The sequence below is a fragment of the Rhinoderma darwinii genome, chromosome 2 (genome assembly GCF_050947455.1).
Source record: "Rhinoderma darwinii isolate aRhiDar2 chromosome 2, aRhiDar2.hap1, whole genome shotgun sequence".
In the NCBI taxonomy this organism is placed as follows: domain Eukaryota; kingdom Metazoa; phylum Chordata; class Amphibia; order Anura; family Rhinodermatidae; genus Rhinoderma; species Rhinoderma darwinii.
In genome coordinates this window covers 94,583,691-94,606,774 of record NC_134688.1, presented here as the reverse complement: position 1 = coordinate 94,606,774, position 23,084 = coordinate 94,583,691, and the positions used below count along the sequence as shown (strand labels likewise).

Here is a 23,084-nt window from a genome sequence, read left to right as displayed (position 1 = left end):
ATTTTTGAAAATCTCGGAAAGTCTCGGCCGATTGTTATTTTTCCCGCCATAGAAAAAAGTTGAAGTCACGATTGCAAGTTTACCCTAACTTGTGTGCAACTTCACGTCCCCCTAGAGCCCAAGCCTTTGAAGGGATTCTTTTTCATTGCAAACAATAAGTACGTAGCTCCCCAAATTGTTATTAATACTTGTAAGTTGTCTTCCCCCAGTAATATTACTCAGCCCAGGGTGACAAGCATAGACAAGGACTCATGCAAACATGTTCAAATCGAACGATATAACACTTTTATTGTACATGCATAAATGTGGATCTCATACGTATTCTGGTTAATAGAACAGATTTCAGAAACAATGGGGCAGATTTAGTATTGGTGTTGTGCCAGAATTCCGACCTAAGTTGCACAATCTTCTTGGCCCAAATCAATTGAGGCAAAAAGAACCAAAATTGCCCAAAATTGATGAATAAAATAACCCAACCAAGAAGTAATGTAAAGTTAGACAGAAGTTTCTAAAGGTGCACCAAATTTATCATCCATGAGCCACTGTGATACATTTAGCACATCTAGTCTAATTCGAAGCCCTTATGCACATAAACAGGGTTTCCCGGCCGTGTGACGGCCGTTCAAAAAACGGCCATCACACGGCTGCAGTAGGAACAATAGCCCCCAAATGGGGCTATTCACACGACCCATTTTTTCACAGTCCGGGAAACCTGGCCGTCAAAAAATGGGACACACACTATTTTCGGCCGTTCTCCCGGCCCCCATAGAAGTCTATGGGGCCGGGTAATACACGGCCATCACTTGAATGTGCTCCAAGTGACGGCTGTGTCTTCCTTCGCTCTCTCTCTCTCCTTCTCCTCCTCACAGTGCGAAGTGCATGTGAGGAGGAGGAGGAGGGTATATTTTTGCTCCCTGTAGGAGCGGAATCCCCAATCCCCGGCCACAGCTTTGGCAACGCTGTGGCCGGGGATTGGGGATTCCGCTCCAGCAGAAGTCCCTGTCTTCACTGTGTCCATATATGGACACAGTGACGTCAGGGTCTTCTGAAGCAAAATCCCCACCGCTGTGGCCGGGGATTCCGATCCACGAGAAGTCGTCCCCTACATGAAAGTAGGGGGGGGTGCCATCTATGGGGAGTTACTATGTACAAGGGGTCTGTGTAGCACTACCTACAGGGGGGCTGTGTGGCATTACCTACAGGGGGCTGTGTGGCACTACCTACAGGGGGGCTGTGTGGCATTACCTACAGGGGGGCTGTGTGGCCTTGCCTACAGGGGGGCTGTGTGGCACTACCTACGAGGGGGTCTGTGGGGCACTACCTACGAGGGGGTCTGTGGGGCACTACCTACAATGGGAGGCTGTGTGGCACTACCTACAGGGGGCTGTGGCAGTATCTACAGAGGGCAGTGTGTGGCATTATCTACAGAGGGAAGTGTGTGGCAAAAAATGTACAAATTAAATTCATCCGATTTTAAAATGGACAGGGAAAAAAAACGGCTGCAAAACGGGTCAAAATCGGCCATTAAAAACGGCAACACGGCACGGAACGGAAGTGGAACGGATGCAAAACGGCCGGGAAAAACTGCCGTTTTTATCGGCCGACACTCGGACCCTGTCGTGTGAATAAGGCCTAACAGTCTCATTTTGAAGTGTAACTAAACATTCAACAAACTTCTGACATGTCATAGTGACATGTCATAAGTTTTGATTGGTGGTGGGCCGAGAACTGAGACCCCCACCAATCGAGGCAGAAATGCTCGTGTGAGATCTTAGCCACTTAGTTTCTGTTCGTCTTTTTCCGGAAATCGATGTAGCGATAGAATGTCTATGAGCCCGTTATCCGAAACATCGGCTGCCCGGAAAAAGCCAAACAGAAAAGAAGCGGCTAAGCACTCACACGAGCGCTTCTGCAGCTTAGTTTTAGCGATTGGTGGGGGTCTCAGTGCTCGGACCCCCAGCAATCAAAACTTCTGACATGTCACTATGACATGTCAGAAGTTTTTTGAACGTTTAGTTAGGCCTCATGCACACGACCGCAGCCATGTGCATGGCCGTGATTTTCAGGTCGGCCGGCCACGTAGTGTCAGCTACGAGCTGCCCGACAAATCGCGGGCTGTGCACATGGCCGCGGCCATTATTTTCAATGAGCCCGGACCGCAGAACACGGCCGTAATAAGGCTTGCCCGTTCTTTTTGCGGAAAACATGGTCATGTGCATGGCCCCATAGGAATGAGTGTGGCCGCAATTCTCCCGGGGAATTGCGGCCGCAAAAGCACGTTCGTGTGCATGGGGCCTTACTCTTTAAAATACTGTTAGTAAATCTGCCCCAATGGCTCTATTATCTAAGATGCAGAGATTATTACAAATTAAGTCATAAGAGCTGAAATATTGGTGCACCTATGGGCAGTATAGAGCTCCATTGCTTCCCTTCAAACAACTATATAGGTGCTGTATTAAAAGTCTAATAAACAGAGCATACAAGCAGACTTGGTTATTTAGTATATTAATGCATGCAAATAATGTGCATACTTACTCCACTTGTTTAGACCAGTCGGGGGGATTACTAAAAGTCATGAATACGCAGTTGGTCAAAATAGTGCACATAATGATCATGCTAAATACTGTATAGAGTGGTCAAGGAAACAGCAGAAATTAGGCAAAAAGCAAAAAAACAACATTTATTACAATCGGATTACGATTTTGTTTTGTATTACAGATAAGTGCTACAACTAGCAGACCTCACAACTATGACAATTTTGGTATGACAATCCTGGATTTCGAGCATGAAAAGGAACTGTTCTGTAAAGGAAAAGCTTATACCAGTATACATAAATGGTTTGTAAATGGAAAATTTTAAGTCGCCAAATTTGTCCTATTTTTCAAAATGTAAAAAAAGTGGCAGGCGGACTAGCTTGTGCAGTGTTATTTCTAAATCCCATTTGTACTTTAGTGGCTGGTCCACTTTAGTGAGTCACGAGCGTGTTAGCATTAATGGGCAGGGTCCTATCTTACTCTTTCATTTCAAGTCAATATTAAATTTTTTTTAAATGTTAAGAATTAAAGCGCAGTGGGATATGTTGATGCCTTATAAATAAAAGTTGATTTGATAATTTTCAGAATTTCCTGTGATAATATTATTCAACACACATATATGGTGAACATACAGTATAGCCTTGATTCATGCAACTGTATGCGATATACAAGCATATGCTGCCCGTTGAAATACATTGTAAAAAAAAATGTGACAAAAACACATAATACCCAAGCATATGCCAAACTGACTCTCTTTGGGCATACATTAAAGAGGATCTGTCACTAGTAATCTCCTATCTAATGTGATAGGCTCTGTCACACTGATAATGTTAGTGAAAATTGTTTTCCAAAACGTTTATTATTTTAAAAGTTATGAGCTTGTTTCTAAATATGCAAATGAGGCTATACGTGACATTGGGCGACAACAGCAGCGATTCTCCTGAGGTGGAGCTAACTCACAGCCTCTGACGCTGTCCTATCAGAATGAAGCTGCTTCACACAGTGTGAGAGACTGAGGCTGGAGGAAAGGGGGATCACTTCAAACAGCCATATCTCAGGCTGTGGACCACCTAGAACAGCGCTTCTTGTGACATATGAAAGATGAGATTCTAATCTAGTTCTAGCTGTGAAACAACCGGAGATATCGCCAGTTGAAAACACAGTCGGGAATGGAGGCTGTATACTATATGATCACACTGTGTTGCTGGGCAGAGAAGGGGGAGAAACTGTATGATGATTGGACAGCGTCATACAGAAAACATGACACCGCCCAGAGTGAAAAGAGAGAGTCACCTCCTATTTGAATATTAGACCCACATTAGCATATTTAGAAAAATGCTCATAACTTTGCAAATAATAAACATTTTTGAAAACAAATCCAACTGTAGTTATCAGCAGCAACGCACCTATTAGATTAGTTAGGAGACAAGGAATTAATAAACTGGTGACCGAGCCACTTTAAGTCCATTATAAACTATGGGCACATTCAGTGTATATGTCGGGAGCAGTTTCCAGTGTATACAGCAAACGTACACCACAAATTGTAAAAAGAATTCAGCATAACAATGTTCAGAAATGTTTTAACCTTTGTTGTAAAACATAAAGTATAAAACCACAATATTCGTAATTGACAAGAAAAACTGTTAGTAAACAATGTGAGCTAGAATATTATTTCAAACATCAAACCAATATTAAATATATTAAGTAATTAAAAGTTCATTATTCTGAAATATAACGGTCAGAGTTTTTTATTCTTACTAATGGAAAGGATGCATTAGCTTTGTAAGCAAACTTCCCAACAGACCAGCAGATGAGAATTAAAACAATATCTAGCGGCATTTCTTTATATAGATCTGAAATGAGATTTGTGGTTTATGTTTTACAAAGGTGTATAGACTACCTGGCCCACAGTTACTTTCCGTTTACGCTTAACTGTGATGGACATAGCACACGTTAAAAAGTAGCATCTAAAATTAAGCAAAAATTGCCCTAAATTTGTGCACAAATTTGCATTATTAGTCTTCTTATTCAAATAAGAAAACAGGCAATAAAAGTGGGCACAGTCCAGCTGTAAATGTACTTTCACATTCATTTATCAAAGGCAAAGGATAAAAAAGGCACAGTTTAGTGGCACAAATGTAAAGCTGCTCATAGCTGGCATGAAAAGAAATTCAAACAGTCAGATAAATTCACATTTATTTAGAGGCGTGTACCTTTTAATAAATTAGGCGTAATATTTGCAATTTACTCCAATTTTATTGGTGAAGAATACACCATTATTAATAAATGTGGGCCCCTAAATAAATGTAAAAAATCTTGTGGTACTTGATGGACTTGTGTCTTTTTTAAACCTTATCAACTATGGAACATGTGCCATGTGCTAGTTCATTATCCATTGTATTTGTATTTTGGTAGGGTGACCAAGTGACTTTGTGACATATTTTTAGATAGTTTTTATGTATAATACAGCACTCGGCTCCAGAGCTATTATTAGGCATTGGCCACTGCCTAGACTAAGGCTATCTGCACCTCTAAATGTGATTTGGCAGAGCTTATATAAGTGCACTGATTAGGGAAAACAGAGCTGCTGTCATTTGACTGCAGCTCTGTCACGTAGGGTTTGTTGACCCACTGGACCGTACCGCCTTGGCGGTATGGCAGCTGGCCAACAGGGCGCAGGTCAATGTCTATAGTTCGTATAGGGTACCTATGGCAAGGCAGACTCGGCTGGGACTAGGCAGCAGGTAGACGTCAGGCGAGGTGAAGCAGGTCAGGCGTCATATACAGCACAGCACGACTTATGCTCAGCACAGTACTCGACCAGGGTAGTACGGAATGCAGGGAACATGAACACACTAGGAGACCATTGCATAGACAAACTAGGGAAACAACAACAACAACGCTCAGGCATCGAAGTAGGGGGCTGGACCCCTCTTATAGTCCAGGGTACTCACGGCCTGATGCTTCATCAAAGTCTGGTGCGAGCGCTGACCCTTTAAAAAGGGCACGAGTGTGTGCGCGCACCCTACGGGATCAGGCTGAGGTGAGTGGAAGCTAGTGCTGGCGTCTCCTGGGAAGGAGACTGGGGCCAGCGCTCGCCGACTCGTGGCTGCGGCTGTCATGGGGAGAGTGGCGATGATGGCCCGCAGCCACGGACATGACAAGCTCCAGTCTGCCTTTCCTGTACCAATCTGTCATTGATTGCAGGAACATGAAGTTGAATGTCAAAGTCAGTCACATACTAGTAGAGTGACACATTTAACAACACCAAAGTCCGGAAGCAGGAGTGGGGCTAAATAACTGATTTGCGGGTATCAGACACTAAAAACCAGGAACTTTGGAAAGCTGCATTTGCAGGGTTACTAAAAAATGCATACCACTGGATCAATAGATATTGGTCACTACTCTAAAGAATCACCAGGGACTGTAGACTGTGTAATTGAGACAGATGGTCATAGATGTAAAAATTATGAACTCCCATACATTTTTTTTTGTAATCAGAACGCCTCTTTGGATGGGTACATACATCAAAAGAGATTTCCCTTTTGTGCCATACTAATTTGGATATTTATAGAATACAGTACTGTAGATTGTATAACATATTTATGACATGTGTGAAGAAAAAAACAATACAACATCAATCATCTGAAAAAGGATATGAATGTATCAAAATTTTAATAGCTATTTTCCTTAATGGGTTAAAAGGACTTAGAATATACAAGGCAGGGTTGGCACTAAATCTGAAGATTGTTTTTCCTCTGTTTAGTACTATAAAGGTCTGCAGGGAAAAGGAGAGAGAGAGAGACAATTGTTAGGATATTACAAAAGGAGTCATTTATAGAAAACGTTAAGCAATTTTCTTCAACCATATTATATTAAAGGAAAAATCCCCAAAATTCTATATAAAAGCCTGTTTGAATTTTTAAAAATGTGAAAAATGATTCCTGTGGCTTTATCAAAGTCACAGGCCAGTAGGGAGAAGACCTTCCCTGCCTCTGTCCCCATTGCACTTGCCCAAACACATCAGAATAATGTTGTTGGATCCTACTGATCCTACATGCTCCATATTTCCCGGCGCGGTTCTACGGCACAGACACCTTTCAGTGGATACGGACACCGTGGAAAAACTCTGTAATTGCAGACCGCAATACGGACCTCAATTACGGACCCGCCCGGTTTTATTGGCCGCGGACACCTTTCCGTAGGTGTCCGCGGCCAATAGAACCGTGCGGGTCCGTAATTGCGGACCGTATAGCGATCCGCAATTACAGAGTTTTTCCACGGTCGTGTGTGTATAGGGCCTTATACTGTATCTTATGTGTATAGCCAGCTTTACTTCTTCTGTGCTCTGGGACGTTAGGACATCTAAGAGCCAATCAGAATCCAGATTTAATTTGTATTGTACATTTCCTATATTCCAGTTGGATAATGTGAGGCCCTATAACCGTACGATCTCTACGCTACCCAAGATCCCAAGGAAGTGTGTTTATGAGGCCGGATTCACACGAGCGTGTGCGTTTTGCGCATGCAAAAAACGTGCCGTTTTGCGTGCGCAAAAGGCACTTAACTTCTCCGTGTGTCAGCCCCGTATGACATTCCGTTTGTATGTTTGTAAACAGAAAAGCACACGGTGCTTTTCTGTTTTCATTCATACTTTTCACTGCTGTTGCGCGAATCACGCACGTCACACGGAAGTGCTTCCGTGTGGCATGCGTAATTTTCACGCACCCATTGACTTCAATGGGTGCGTGATGCGCGAAATACGCACAAAGAACGGACATGTCGTGAGGTTTTCGCAGTGGACTCACGCTGCGTAAAAATCACGCAACGGTCTGCACGGCCCCATAGACTAATATAGGTCAGTGCGACGCGCGTGAAAATCACACGCGTTGCACGGACGTATATCCCGTTCGTCTGAATAAAGCCTAAGGAAGGGTTTCTCACCACCTGTAATTTCAACCTTTAAAAGGCTGGCACATGGCTTTGATGTAGAACTTTTTTTTTTTTACATGGACATGCACGTGAACAGTAAATTAACAAAAATATTGATGACTACATTAATAAAAATATTAAAACTTTAGCTTACATAAAACAAACCTGATCTGAAAACATTTTATTTGAGCTCAAATTTTGGTCTTTAGTTTCTTCAGCTCACAACCTGTCCAGAATTTAAGTGGAACCAAAACAAAATCATAATTGACTGACGTACAGACTGCAACGTTTCCTCAATATGGTCCTCCAATAATATCATAATAAAGGCATGACGTCCAATAACTACAAGACAGGTTGAATAGGTCACCTGAGATTGAGCAGCTCCACTTTAACAAAAGTTTAAGAAGAATATTAATAGTCTCATATCTCTCAATAAAGTTACACTTTTCACACAAGACAGACTTTAAGAAATATGCATTTTCAATTGTATGTATTTGCTTGGTGTAATCCCATTTTACAGAGACATTTGTACACCAGCAAATAGAAACAAGTAAATAAAAATCATCAAAATTCCCTAATGACTGTTTTAAGGAAGACTCTACTAGGACTATAAACTGAGGTCACTGTACAGAACTGATTGTCAACTTCTTTGGTCACATGCTGCACAAAATATTATCGTTGTCGGCAGGACATCTAAGCAATATGCTGCCGAAATGACAGAAATATATGAGGACGAGCGCTCATCCCCATACATTACTGATAATAGCTCTTTGTGAAGGGAGCAAATGAGCACTGATCAATGAGCTGTCTGTGATCGGCGCTCGTTGTTACGGCCAAAATGGGCCGGTGTAAAAGGACCCTAACTCATTACTAATCGGTCTTCCCCACACTAAGCTCTCTCCTTTTCAATCTATCGTGAATGCAGCAGCTAGGCTTATCTTTCTTACAAACCGCTATACCGATGCCTCTACCCTGTGCCAATCACTGCACTGGTTGCCCACTATAGAATGCAATATAAACTTATTACTTTCACCCATAAAGCTCTCTACAGTGCTACATCACCTTACATCTCCTCCCTAATCTCTGTCTACCACCCTACCCATGCTCTATGTTCTGCCAACGACCGTTGATTAACATCCCCTATAATCTGAATCTCCCACTCCCGTCTCCAAGATATTGTGCGGCACCAGTCCTCTGGAATGCACCACCCAGACAATCAGATTAGTTCCCAACATTCACAGTTTTAATCATGCCCTGAAATCACATATTTTTAGACAGGCATATAACATTCCCCAATCTGACTCCTTTCATTCTCAGCTACATTTTTTAAAACATTAATATATACAGATGTGAGAGACGGCAGAAGCAACCAACAAAATGTGTACTTGAATGTTTTTTTTTTAGAACATTTTACAATTGTGGTGATGCCATAGAGCAGGGGTCTCAAGCACGCGGCCCCTGGGGCTGTCATCTGCAGCCCGGGGGACATAGAGCCGCTAGTACAGACTCTGCTCCGGGACTCTGTGGAATCTTCCACATATGGACAGCGATGTCTGGGGCTTCCCCAGAGCCGGAGTCCCGTGGAGAGTGCTAGTATAGTCTCTGCTCCGGGACTCTGTGGAATTCCCTGACATCGCTGTCCATATATTGACAGTGTTGTCAGGGTCTTCCCCAGAGCAGAGTCCCGGGCAGAGCGCTAGTATAGGCTCTGCTCCGGGACTCTGGGGAAGCCTCTGACATCGCTGTCCATACATCGACATTGATGTCAGGGGCTTCCCCAGAGCAGGTGTCCCAGTGATATCAGGAGCACAACTGGAGTCCCAGGAGAGCCTACTAGCGATCTGCCCAGGACTCCAGCTCTGGGGTTGCCCCTGAAATCCATGTCTATATATGGACACTGATGTCACTGGCTTCCCCAGAGTTCCGGCACAGAGCCTATACTAGTGCTCTGCTCCGGGACATCGGCTCTGGGGTTTCCCCTGATATCACATTCCGGTCCAGGAGGATCCCCTGACGTCACTGTGTATGGACAGTGACGTCAGGGGCTCCAACAGTAGAGGAATCCCCAGCCAAAGCGTTGGCGACGCTCTGGCTGGGGATTCCACTCCTAGAGGGAGCCCCAATGGAGCTATCTACTTGGGGTGTGGCATTATCTGCAGAGGGCACTGTGGCAGCATCTGCAGAGGGCACTGTGGCATTATCTACAGAGGGCACTGTGGCAGCATCTACAGAGGGCACTGTGGCAGCATCTACAGAGGGCACTGTGGCAGCATCTACAGAGGGCACTGTGGCAGCATCTACAGAGGGCACTGCGGCAGCATCTACAGAGGGCACTGCGGCAGCATCTACAGAGGGCACTGCGGCAGCATCTACAGAGGGCACTGCGGCAGCATCTACAGAGGGCACTGCGGCAGCATCTACAGAGGGCACTGCGGCAGCATCTACAGAGGGCACTGCGGCAGCATCTACAGAGGGCACTGCGGCAGCATCTACAGAGGGCACTGCGGCAGCATCTACAGAGGGCACTGTGGCAGCTTCTACAGAGGGCACTGTGGCAGCCTCTACAGAGGGCACTGTGGCAGCCTCTACAGAGGGCACTGTGGCAGCCTCTACAGAGGGCACTGTGGCAGCCTCTACAGAGGGCACTGTGGCAGCCTCTACAGAGGGCACTGTGGCAGCCTCTACAGAGGGCACTGTGGCAGCCTCTACAGAGGGCACTGTGGCAGCCTCTACAGAGGGCACTGTGGCAGCATCTACAGAGGGCACTGTGGCAGCATCTACAGAGGGCACTGTGGCAGCATCTACAGAGGGCACTGTGGCAGCATCTACAGAGGGCACTGTGGCAGCATCTACAGAGGGCACTGTGGCAGCATCTACAGAGGGCACTGTAGCAGCATCTACAGAGGGCACTGTGGCAGCATCTACAGAGGGCACTGTGGCAGCATCTACAGAGGGCACTGTGGCAGCATCTACAGAGGGCACTGTGGCAGCATCTACAGAGGGCACTGTGGCAGCATCTACAGAGGGCACTGTGGCAGCATCTACAGAGGGCACTGTGGCAGCATCCACAGAGGACTCTGTGGCACTATCTAAAAAGGGGCTGCCCAATCTTGACACGTGTGTCTGCCAAACACTGCTAACTGAGCCGCCGGACTGCATTTAGCGACACTTAAACTGGAAAACTGGATTGTAGAAATAAGCACGTGGAGAATTCTCTCAAATTTTAAACCTAGCAGTATTATTATAGTAATGTGTTATTATTATTCTAGTAATATAGTGTTATAGTAGTTCAAATAACTAATTGATTAACAATCATTTTGTATTGTATCAAATTTGAAAGTAATGCGGCCCGTCAACTTCCCATTTGGCCCACTTACCTGGCCAACTTTGAGACCCCTGCCATACAGCGATGATCAGTATAGATTCTGAATCACTCTAAATGTTATATATATATATATATATTTGTATATATATGTATGTATAAATATATGTATTTCTTTACGTTCTCTGATTTTAAAAAGTCCCAAACTGCACACTGTGCATCTCTGTTTCCTGTAAGGCTTAAAGGAAAAGTCAGCAAAGCAGAAAGCAAAATCAATAATATTTTTTTGCTGACATGATAACACGTGCAGAGGAAAGAGACTTCAGCATGTCCCTAATGCACACATCTCAAATGCATTGCTTTAAAAACTCAACTAGACTGCAAGCTTTCCTGCAAGAAGAATTTCTAATGGATATAACAAAAAAATGTTGCAATTTGTCTAAACCTATAACGGGAACCATGTAATGCTTGACTTTGCTCCCCTGCAAATTAAAGGGGTTTTCCCATCAGGGACATTTATAGCATATTACAGGATATGCCATAAATGTTAGATAGATGCGGGTCCTGCCTTTGGGTCCCACACCTACCTCTAGAATGGAGCCCCCTAACCCCGTTATACTTGTAATTTCTGACCATGTAAGTGGCAAAAAGCGTAGCTCACATGCTGTTTCCATAACTGCCATTCACTACTATGGGAGTTACGGAAATGGTCGGAAATCACACGATTCAGCCAAACACAGAGCAGTAGAACGGGGTTATAGGGGGCCCCATTCTAGAGATATCTGCTGGTCCCAGAGGTGGGAACCGCATCTATCTAACATTTATAGCATATCCTGTGGATTTACCATAAATGTCCCTGGTGGGAAAACCCCTTTAATTTGCAGGGGAGCCTGCAGCCACCACAACAGAAAAAGTCAAGCATTACATGGTTTGCATGCCATGTCTTCCAGACAGAGACAAATGCTCTTTACAGCTGCCCTCCACTCCGGCTAGTTGATGGAGGTTACGACTGAGGGACTCAAAATTCTGTGCGAATTAATTTCTTAATATATTTTTATAGTGGTTGGAGATTTGTTTTTTTCTGAAACATAGCTCCAAATCCCCTACATTTACATAGATTTGAAAGATAACATACTGGGTGTCTACAGCCACCACTAGAGGGAGCTTAGGATCTAACTGCATACTGTCCTGCACTGAACTCAATAATAAGACAGTATGCGGGATATGGACATATATGGACAGTGACGGCAGGAGAAGTGCTGGAGCTGATGCTCTGCTTGCCGATTCCAGCAATAGGGAACCAGGGCCGGTCCCTGGGCAACGTATCCCACTGTATGCCATACAGTGGGAAACGTTTGGGCCTTTTGTCATATACCTCCGACAGAAGCCCCTAACGTGATGTGAATAGGGCCTTAGATATTGTATTATTTTAATTCCAACTTCCGTGTCCGCTCAGGCTCCTTCAGCATGCTGCGCAGCTCATACAAGGTCTTGACGTCGAGCAGCATCAGAGTCTTATATATGACGCAGCACTCAATGTCCTGAATGCTGCGTCCATACAACGTCCTGAATGCTGCGTCACTTACAACGTCCTGAATTCTGCGTCACTTACAACGTCCTGAATGCTGCGTCACATACAACGTCCTGAATGCTGCGTCACTTACGTCTTGAATGCTGCGTCACTTACAACGTCCTGAATGCTGCGTCACATACAACGTCCTGAATGCTGCGTCACATACAACGTCCTGAATGCTGCGTTACATACGTCCTGAATGCTGCATCACATACAACGTCCTGAATGCTGCATCACATACAACGTCCTGAATGCTGCATCACAAACAACGTCCTGAATGCTGCGTCACATACGTCCTGAATGATCCTTCACATACAACATCCTGAATGCTGCGTCCATATGTCCTGAATGCTGCATCACATACAACATCCTGAATGCTGCGTCACATACAACGCCCTGAATGCTGCGTCACATACAACGTCCTGAATGCTGCGTCACATACGTCCTGAATGCTGCATCACATACAACGTCCTGAATGCTGCATCACATACAACGTCCTGAATGCTGCATCACATACAACGTCCTGAATGCTGCATCACATACAACGTCCTGAATGCTGCATCACATACAACGTCCTGAATGCTGCATCACATACAACGTCCTGAATGCTGCATCACATACAACGTCCTGAATGCTGCATCACATACAACGTCCTGAATGCTGCATCACATACAACGTCCTGAATGCTGCATCACATACAACGTCCTGAATGCTGCGTCACATACGTCCTGAATGATCCTTCACATACAACATCCTGAATGCTGCGTCCATATGTCCTGAATGCTGCATCACATACAACATCCTGAATGCTGCGTCACATACGTCCTGAGTGCTGTGTCCATATGTCCTGAATGCTGCATCACATACGTCCTGAATGCTGCGTCACATACAACGTCCTGAATGCTGCATCACATATGTCCTGAATGCTGCGTCACATACAACGTCCTGAATGCTGCGTCACATACAACGCCCTGAATGCTGCGTCACATACAACGCCCTGAATTCTGCGCCACATACAACGCCCTGAATACTGCGCCACATACAACGTCCTGAATGCTGCGTCACATACAACGTCCTGAATGCTGTGTCACATACAACGCCCTGAATGCTGCGCCACATACAACGCCCTGAATGCTGCGTCACATATAACGCCCTGAATGCTGCGTCACATACAACGCCCTGAATGCTGCGTCACATACAACGCCCTGAATGCTGCGTCACATACAACGTCCTGAATGCTGCGTCACATACAACGTCCTGAATGCTGCGTCACATACAACGTCCTGAATGCTGCGTCACATACAACGCCCTGAATGCTGCGTCACATACAAGGTCCTGAATGCTGCGTCACATACAAGGTCCTGAATGCTGCGTCACATACAAGGTCCTGAATGCTGCGTCACATACAACGTCCTGAATGCTGCGTCACATACAACGTCCTGAATGCTGCGTCACATACAACGTCCTGAATGTTGCGTTACATACAACGTCCTGAATGCTGCGTCACATACAAGGTCCTGAATACTGCGTCACATACAAGGTCCCGAATGCTGCGTCACATACAACGTGCTGATGCTGCCCGGCATCAGTACCTTCTATGAGCTGTAGCATGCTGAGGGACCCTGGGGGGGGGGGGAAAAGGAGCGGTGAGGTGGGTATACTTTTTTTTGTATTGTCCAATGGGAAGGCGGAGTAGTCTGATCGGGGGCCTCTACCTTGATACACCCCACAGAGTGAAATCTACACAAGCTAGGAGCTAGTTTTCTAGTGTAAATTATAATATATTTGTCTGCACATTTTGGGAAACTGCGCCCTCTTGAGACTTCTCTATGGCAGAGAACTGCCGTAGAAAGATTGATAAACCACCCCCCCCCCCCCTTGTGAAACATGAGAAATACTCATTAACATGTGGACCATTTTTCCATTAAGGACAAAATGAATGAAGTTCTCGGTGCTGATACTTACAAATAGATTCTCATTTATCACATAAAACAAGCAGGAGGCACATATTCAATCCCAACTTCCTTCCAGAAACAGGACAATGACCCCAAAAACATGGATAAAGAGAAATCCGAAAGTGCACAGTGCTCAGCTATCTCTGTCAGTCCCATAGAAAATAAACGGGGACATGGGACCCTCATTTTCGTAAATGCTGGAGGCTCTAGCGGTCGGACCCACAGCGATAATACATTTATCCCCTATCCTGTAGACAGATGATTAACCCCTTAAAGGGGTTTTCCGGAAGCAAAAAATTACTTTTAATTAAACGAAACAATCAAAAACATATGACTTTGTAATGTACTTACGTTTGATTAGCTGAATGTATCGTCGTATCCCCTCTTCCGTCACGTGACCGCTTGTCACTATGTGGTTTCGATGTGTACTGTGACGGCCGTGTCTGCTGCCGCTCGCTCTCTCCTTCTCCTCCTCACAGTCCGAAGCGCATGTGAGGAGGAGGGTGTTTTTTTGCTCACTGTAGGAGCAGAATCCCCAAGCCCGGGATTGGGGATTCCGCTCCAGGAAAAGTCTGTGCCTTCACTGTCCATATATGGACACAGTGACGTCAGGGACTTCTGAAGCGGAATCCCCGCCGATGTGGCCGGGGATTCCACTCCAGGAGAAGTCCCTGCCTTCACTGTCCATATATGGACACAGTGACGTCAGGGACTTCTGAAGCGGAATCACCGGCGAATTGGCCGGGGATTCCGCTCCAGGAGAAGTCTCTGCCTTCACTGTCCATATATGGACACAATGAAGTCAGGAACTTATGAAGCGGAATCCCCAGCGATGTGGCCGGGGATTCCGCTCCAGGAAAAGTCTCTGCCTTCACTGTCCATATATGGACACAGTGACGTCAGGGACTTCTGAAGCGGAATCCCCGCAGATGTGGCCGGGGATTCCGCTCCAGGAGAAGTCCCTGCCTTCACTGTCCATATATGGACAGTGAAGTGAGGGATTTCTCAGAGAGCCGTCCCCTACAGGAAAGTAGGGGGGGTGGACCTACCTACAAGGGAGGCTGTGTGGCATTGCCTACAGGGGAGCTGTGTGGCATTACCTACAGGCGGGGCTGTGTGGCATTACCTAAAGGCGGGGATGTGTGGCATTACCTAAAGGCGGGGATGTGTGGCATTACTTACAGGGGGGCTGTGTGGCACTACCTACAGTGGGTTGTGTGGCATTACCTACAGGGGGGCTGTGTGGCATTACCTACAGGAGGGCTGTGTGGCATTACCTACAAGGGGGTTGTGTGGCATTGCCTACAAGGGGGCTGTGTGGCGCTACCTACAGGGGGGCTGTGTGGCATTACCTACAGGGGGGCTGTGTGGCATTACTTACAGGGGGGCTGTGTGGCACTACCTACAGGTGGGTTGTGTGGCACTACCTACAAGGGGGATGTGTGGCATTGCTTACAGGGAGCTGTGTGGCATTACCTACAGGGGGGCTGTGTGGCATTACCTACAGGGGGGCTGTGTGGCATTACCTACAGTGGGGCTGTGTGGCATTACCTACAGGGGGGTTGTGTGGCACTACCTACAGGTGTTTTTTGTGGCATTGCTTACAGGGGGCTGTGTGGCATTACCTACAGGGGGGCTGTATGGCATTACCTACAGGGGTGCTGTGTGGCATTACTTACAGGGGGGCTGTGTGGCATTACCTACAGGGGGCTGTCTGGCACTACCTACAGTTGGGTTGTGTGGCACTGCCTACAAGGGGGATGTGTGGCATTGCTTACAGGGGGCTGTGTGGCATTACCTACAGGGGGGCTGTGTGGCATTACCTACAGGGGGGATATGTGGCATTACCTACAGGGGGCTGTGGCAGTATCTATAGAAGGTAGTGTGTGGCATTATCTACAGAGGGCAGTGTGTGGCAGAAAATTGAAAAATTAAATTCATCCGTTTTTAAAACGGACAAGGAAAAAAACGGGTGCAAAACGGGTTAAAAACGGAAGAATGGCCCAGAACGGAACAGATGCAAAACGGCTGAGAAAACGGACCAAAACCGGCGTTTTTATCGGGCAACACTCAGAGCCTCTCGTGTGAATAGAGCCTAAAGGTAGTTGATGACGCGCCGTGTCTTTACAGTCGGAAGTGCTGCCTTAGCAAAGACACGGAGCGTCATCAATCACAGAACACGCCCCCTCCTCCGACAATCTCGTCGTCCACACCATCTCATCCTTCTTCACACTTGTAGTTCCCGCACTGAGGCCTCATGCACACGACCGTAGCCATGTGCACGGCCGTGATCTTCGGGTCGGCCGGCCCCAAAGTGTCACCCGCGAGCCGCCTGCAAATCGCGGGCCGTGCACATGGCCGCATCCATTATTTTCTATGAGCCTGGACCGCAGAACTCGGCCGTACTAAGAAATGTCCGTTCTTTCTGCGGTCCAGGGTCCTGGGCCATGCTCGGACCTTGGAAACCACGGTCTTTTGCATGGGCCCATAGAAGTGAATGGGGCCGCAATTCTCCCATGGATTTTCGGGGGAATTGCGCCCACAAAAGCATGTTAGTGTGTATGGGGCCTTACATACATTTATAGTAAATTATGTAAAAAAAGAAAAGTACTACCATTGTTTGCTTCACTGTAAGGCCCTGTGCACACAGAGTTTTTTGCAGGCAGAAAATTCAGCCTCAAAATTCCGCTTGAATTTTCAGGCAGATTTTGATCTGCCTGCACGCCATTTGCTACGTTTTTCGCCCGTGGCCATTGAGCGCAACAGGCAAAAACGCTGCGAAAAACGCTTTCTCTGCTTCCCATAGATGTCAGAGGGATGTCAGAGGAGTAAACGCTCGAAGATATGGCATGCCGCTTCTTTTTCCCTCAATGGCCGCGGGCAAAAAACATGGCAAACGGAGTGCAGGCAGGTCAAAATCTGCCTCCAAATTCAAGACAGAATTTTGATGCAGAATTTTCTGCCAGCAAAAAAACTCAGTGTGAACAGGGCCTAATACAGAATCTCTTGGAACAGATCCAGCAGCAGGTGAGGTAAATGTGCTGAATGGATTTTGTGTACCAAGATGTCTGACTAAGGCCGGATTCACACGAGCGTGTGCATTTTGCGCATGCAAAAAACGCGGCGTTTTGAATGCGCAAAAGGTACTTAACAGATCCGTGTGTCAGCCCCGTATGATGCGCGGCTGCGTGATTTTCCCGCAGCCGCCATCATTATAAGGCTGGGTTCACACGTGGCGGAATTTCACTTAAATTCCGCTGCGGACACTCCGCAGCGTTAATCCGCAGCGGTGCCGTTTGTCCATTGACTTACACTTTAATTTAGCAGTGTTCGTTTAGACGAGGCGTAAAATTCCGCTGCGGAGCATAGGCTGCGGAGCGGAATTTGGTGTCCGCAGCATGCTCTGTCTGTTGCGGAGCAGTGGCGGACTCATGGCGGAATTTCTCCATTGACTTCAATGGAGAGTCAAAATTCCGCAATGAAGTCCGCAGATCTTATGTGTGCTGCGGAGCGTATTGGTTTTACTACCATGACATTTCTTCATTCTGGCTGGACCTATGTATTTCTAGGTCTACAGCCAGACTGAGGAAGTCAATGGGGCTCCCGTAATGACGGGAGCGTTGCTAGGAGACGTCTGTAAATAGTCACTGTCCAGGGTGCTGAAAGAGTTAAGCGATCGGCAGTAACTGTTTCTGCACCCGGGACAGTGACTACCGATCTCAATATACATGTATCTGTAAAAAAACATATAAGTTCATACTTACCGAGAACTCCCTGCGTCTGTCTCCAGTCCGGCCTCCCAGGATGACGTTTCAGTGTAAGTGACGGCTGCAGCCAATCACAGGCCAAGCACAGGCTGCAGCGGTCACATGGACTTGCGCGTCATCCAGGGAGGTCGGGCTGGATGCCGAAAGAGGGACGCGTCACCAAGACAACGGCCGGTAAGTATGAAAATCGTTTACTTTCACTAGGGAAAGTGCTGTCCCTTCTCTCTATCCTGCACTGATAGAGAGAAGGGAAGCACTTTTCCCGCAGTCCGCAGCAGCTAGTCCGCATCAATGTACTGCACATTTTGTGCAGATCCGCAGCAGAATCTGCAACGCAGATTCTGTGCGGCATTGATGCGGACAGTTGCAGAGGAAATCCGCCACGTGTGGTCATGCCCTAACACTCCGTTTGGATGTTTGTAAACAGAAAAGCACGCGTTTGACAGCTGTTGCGCGAATCACGCTCGTCCCACGGAAGTGCTTCCGTGTGGTGCGCGTGATTTTCACGCACCCATTGACTTCAATGGGTGCGTAATGCGCGAAATACGCCCAAAGAACGGACATGTCGTGACTTTTTCGCAGCGGACTGACACTGCGTAAAAATCACGCAACTGTCTGCACGGCCCCATTAACTAATATAGATCCATGCGATGCATGTGAAAATCACGCGCGTTGCACGGATGTATATCCCGTTCGTCTGAATAAGCCCTTAGGTGGAGTAGGCAGACTTAAGGCATGTTCACACGGCCTATTTTCGTCCGTTTTTCGGCCCGTAAACTCCAGAAAAACGACCGAAAAATCGGAAGCAGAACGCCTCCGAACATCTGCCCATTGATTTCAATGGGAGAACAGCATTGCGTTCCAAAGGAGCGTTTTTTGATGTGTTTTTTTACACATAAAAAACGGCCGCGAAAAAGAAGTGCAGGAAACTTCGAGACGTTTTTGGAGCCGTTTTCCATAGACTGTAGTGAAAAAAGCTCCAAAAACGGCCGTAAAAAATGCAGCGAAAATCGCGATTGGCACAAAAAGCGTCTGATAATCAGGAGCCGTTTTCTCTTGAAAACGGCTCCGTATTTTGAGATGTTTTTGACTCTGCGTGTGAACATAGCCTAACATTTATCAGGCTGTGAAAGGGGCGGGGGAGGGAGATGGGGGCCTGTACTTAGATCAGGGATAGATGGAGGCACAAAGGATAATGATGATTATTACTGTGTAAGGGCTTATTTAGACGAACGTGTAATACGTCCGTGCAACGCGCGTGATTTTCACGTGCCTCGCACGGACCTATGTTCGTCTATGGGGCCGTGCAGACTGTCCGTGAGTTTAACGCAGAGTGTGTCCGCTGCGTAAAACCCTCGACATGTTCGATATTTGTGCGTTGTTCGCGCATCACGCACCCATTGAAGTCAATGGGTGCCGATTGTTGCTATGGCAACCAGGAAGCCGTTACTAGGCTTCCTGGTTGCCAAGGTACGGTAGCCTATTAGGTCCTGCACGAGGCAGGACCTAATACGCTAACTGTCAAATGAAGAATGACAGTTACGATGCACTGCACTACATAAGTAGTGCAGTGCATTGTACCGGGGATCAGAAGATCAGATCTTCAAGTCCCCAGGTCAGTGTAAAAGAAAAAGTAAAAAATTTTAAAAAAAATGTGAAAGAAAAATAAATAAATAAATAAATAATAAATAATAAAAACAACACTTGCCCTGTTTCCCTGACCAACTCCTTTATTAGAAAAAAAATTAAAATATGGAAAAAAAACTATACATAATAGGTATCGCCGCGTTCGGAACGGCCTGATCTATAAAAATATCACATTATTTTTACCGCACGGTGAACACCGTAAAAAATTTTCATAAAAAACAATGACAGCATTTTATTTTTTGGTCATCTTGTCTCCAAAAAATTTTTAGAAAAAGTGATCAAAAAGTTGCAAGTAACGCAAAATGGTACCAATAGATACTACAGTTCGTCACGCATAAGCGATATAAACCAAAAATTAAAAAAGTTATGGCTGTCCGAAAACGGCGACACTAAAACATGATTTTTTTTAGAAAAGAGTATTTTTATTGTGGGAACGTAGTGAAACGTAAAGAAACTATATAAATTTGGTGTCGCTGTAATCGTATCGCCCCGCAGAATAAAGTTAACATGTTGTTTATACTGCACGGTGAACACGAACAAAAAAACAAAAAAGAAACGTGCTGGAATGGCTGTTTTTTGGTTTCCTCATCTCCCAAAAAATGGAATAAATAGTGATAAAAAAATCGCAAGTACCCCAAAATGGAACCAATATAAATTACAGCTCGTTCCACAAAAAACGCGCCCTCACACAGCTCCGTCAACGGAAAAATAACATGTTATGACTCTCAAAACGCAATGATGCAAAATTATGCTAAATGACGGCCCAGAATTTCACTAAATACCCCACATCATCATTTGCTGGACCTCACAGGTGGAGCGGTGATGAGTAAACTTTAGGGCCTTGTGCGGCTTATAGGGCTAGTGAAGAAGTCAAATATAAGGCAACACTGGAGCGCAGATATTTTGTATAATACCCAATAAACCCGGCCTGTGCATAAAGGATTGGTTCAAAGCGACCACACCAATCCATGGATTATTCATTCACCCCATTATTACATCATCCTATTATGACCTGATGCACTCCGCCCAGCTTACATATACCCTGGTGTACTCCGCCCAGCTTACATATACCCTGATGTACTCCGCCCAGCTCACATATACCCTGATGTACTCCGCCCAGCTTACATATACCCTGATGTACTCCGCCCAGCTTACATATACCCTGATGTACCACAGCTTACATATAGCCTGATGTACCCGCACATATTACATATACCCTGATGTACTCCACAGTTTACATATATCCTGACGTACTACGCACAGCTTACATATACCCTGATGTACTCCGCACAGCTTACATATATCCTGATTTACTCCTCACAGTTTACATATACCCTGATGTACTCCACCCAGCTTACATATACCCTGATGTACTCTGCCCAGATTACATATACCCTGATGTACTCCGCCCAGATTACATATACCCTGATGTACTCCGCCCAGATTACATATACCCTGATGTACTCCGCCCAGCTCACATATTCCCCCACATTATAAGCTGAAATACCACTAATACACCAAGCAAAATCTGCGCTTCAAAAGCCAAATGGTGGTCCAACTGAGCCTGGCAGTGTACCCAAACGGCAATTTATGACCACATATGGGGTATTCTGGAGAACCCGCTTAACAATTTATAGCATGTGCGTCTACGGTGGTACAAGCTGGGCACAACACATTGGGCACTGAAATGGCATATCTGTGGAAAACAGCAATTTTCAATCTGCAACATCTATTGTTTACTCATTTTTGCAAAACACTTGTGCGGTCAAAATGCTCACTACACCCCTAGATCAATTCTTTGAGGGATCTAGTTTCCAAAATGGGGTAATTTTTCGCGGGGTACCACTGTACTGGTACTATAGCTCAATGCAACATGGTGTAAAAAAACAAATCTTATAAAATCTCCACTCCAAATACTAAATGGCGCTCCTTCCCTTTAGAGCCTTGCTGTGTGTCCAAATAGCAGTTTATGACCACGTGTGGGGTATTTCACTACTCTGAAGAAGTTGCTTTACAAATGTTACAGTGCTTTTCTCCTTTATTTGTTGAGAAAATTAAACATTTTTAACTAATGCTGCGTCTTATTGGAAAATAATGTAATTTTTCATTTTCACTGCCCATTTCTAATAAAATGTATTAGACACCTGTGGGGTCAAAATGCTCACTACACCCCTAGATGAATTCCTCTATGGGTGTAGTTTGCCAAATGGAGTCACTTTTGGGGAGTTTCCACTGTACTGGTACCTAAGGGGCTTTGCAAAAGCGACATGGCGCAGAAAAACCAATCCAGTAAAATCTGCTCTCCAAAAGCCAAATGGCGCTCCTTCCCTTCTGAGCCCTGATGTGTATTCATACAGTACTTTATTACCACATATGGGATATTTCCGTACTCAGGAGAAGTTGCTTTACAAATGTTATGGTGATTTTTCTCCTTTATTTGATGAGAAAATGAAACATTTTTACCTAAAGCTACGTCTTAATGGAAAAAAAATGAAATTTTTCATGTTTACTGCCCAATTCTAATGAAATCTATGAAACACCTGGGGGGTCAAAATGCTCACTACACCCCTAGTTGAATTCCTCTAGGGGTGTAGTTTCCCAAATGGAGTCACTTTTGGGGGGTTTCCACTGTACTGGTACCTTAGGAGCTTTACAAATGCGACATGGTGCCGAGAAATCAAACCAGCAAAATCTGTACTTCAAAAGCTAAATGGTGTGCCTTCCCTTCCGAGTCCTGCCGCTTGCCCAAACAGCAGTTTATGACCACATGTTTGGTATTTACGTACTCTGGAGAAGTTGCTTTACAAATGTTGGGGTGCTTTTCCTCATTTATTTGTTTAAAAAAAATACAAATTTTGAGGTAAAGCTACATCTTATTGGAAAATAATGTCATTTTTCATTTTCACTGCCCAATTCTAATGAAATCTATGAAACACCTGTGGGGTCAAAATGCTCACTACACCGCTAGATGAATTCCTCAAAGGGTATAGTTTCCCAAATGGAGTCACTTTTGTGGGGTTTCCTTTGTTTCGGCACCACAAGACCTCTTCTAACCTGACATGGTGCCTGAAATATAATTTAAGAAAAGGAAGGCCCAAAAATCCTCTAGATACTCCTTTGCTTCTGAGGCCGGTGTTTCAGTCCAGTAGCGAACTAGGTTCACATGTGGGATATTTCTAAAAACGTCAGAATCAGGGCAATAAATATTCAGTTGTGTTTCTCTGGTAAAAACCTTCAGTATTAAAGGAAAAATTGATTAAAATGGAATTTCTGCAAATAAAAATGAAATTTGCAAATTTCCCTTCCGCTTTGCTTTAATTCCTGTGAAACGCATAAAGGGTTAAGAAACTTTCT

At 45.4% G+C, this 23,084-nt stretch overlaps 1 protein-coding gene across 7 annotated transcripts in view; it reads right to left on the bottom strand.

The window, feature by feature from the left end:
- The window catches only part of SCN8A (sodium voltage-gated channel alpha subunit 8), a 169,210-nt gene that overhangs the window by 62,421 nt on the left and 83,705 nt on the right, over window positions 1-23,084 (bottom strand). For all 7 annotated transcript variants that reach the window (XM_075851927.1, XM_075851926.1, XM_075851930.1 and 4 more), the window contains exons 3-4: window positions 6,195-6,312; window positions 2,536-2,626 (exon numbers count right to left, since the gene is read on the bottom strand). In XM_075851927.1, coding sequence (XP_075708042.1) covers window positions 2,536-2,626; window positions 6,195-6,312 — 209 coding nt within the window. The remainder of the gene's footprint in view (window positions 1-2,535; window positions 2,627-6,194; window positions 6,313-23,084) is intronic.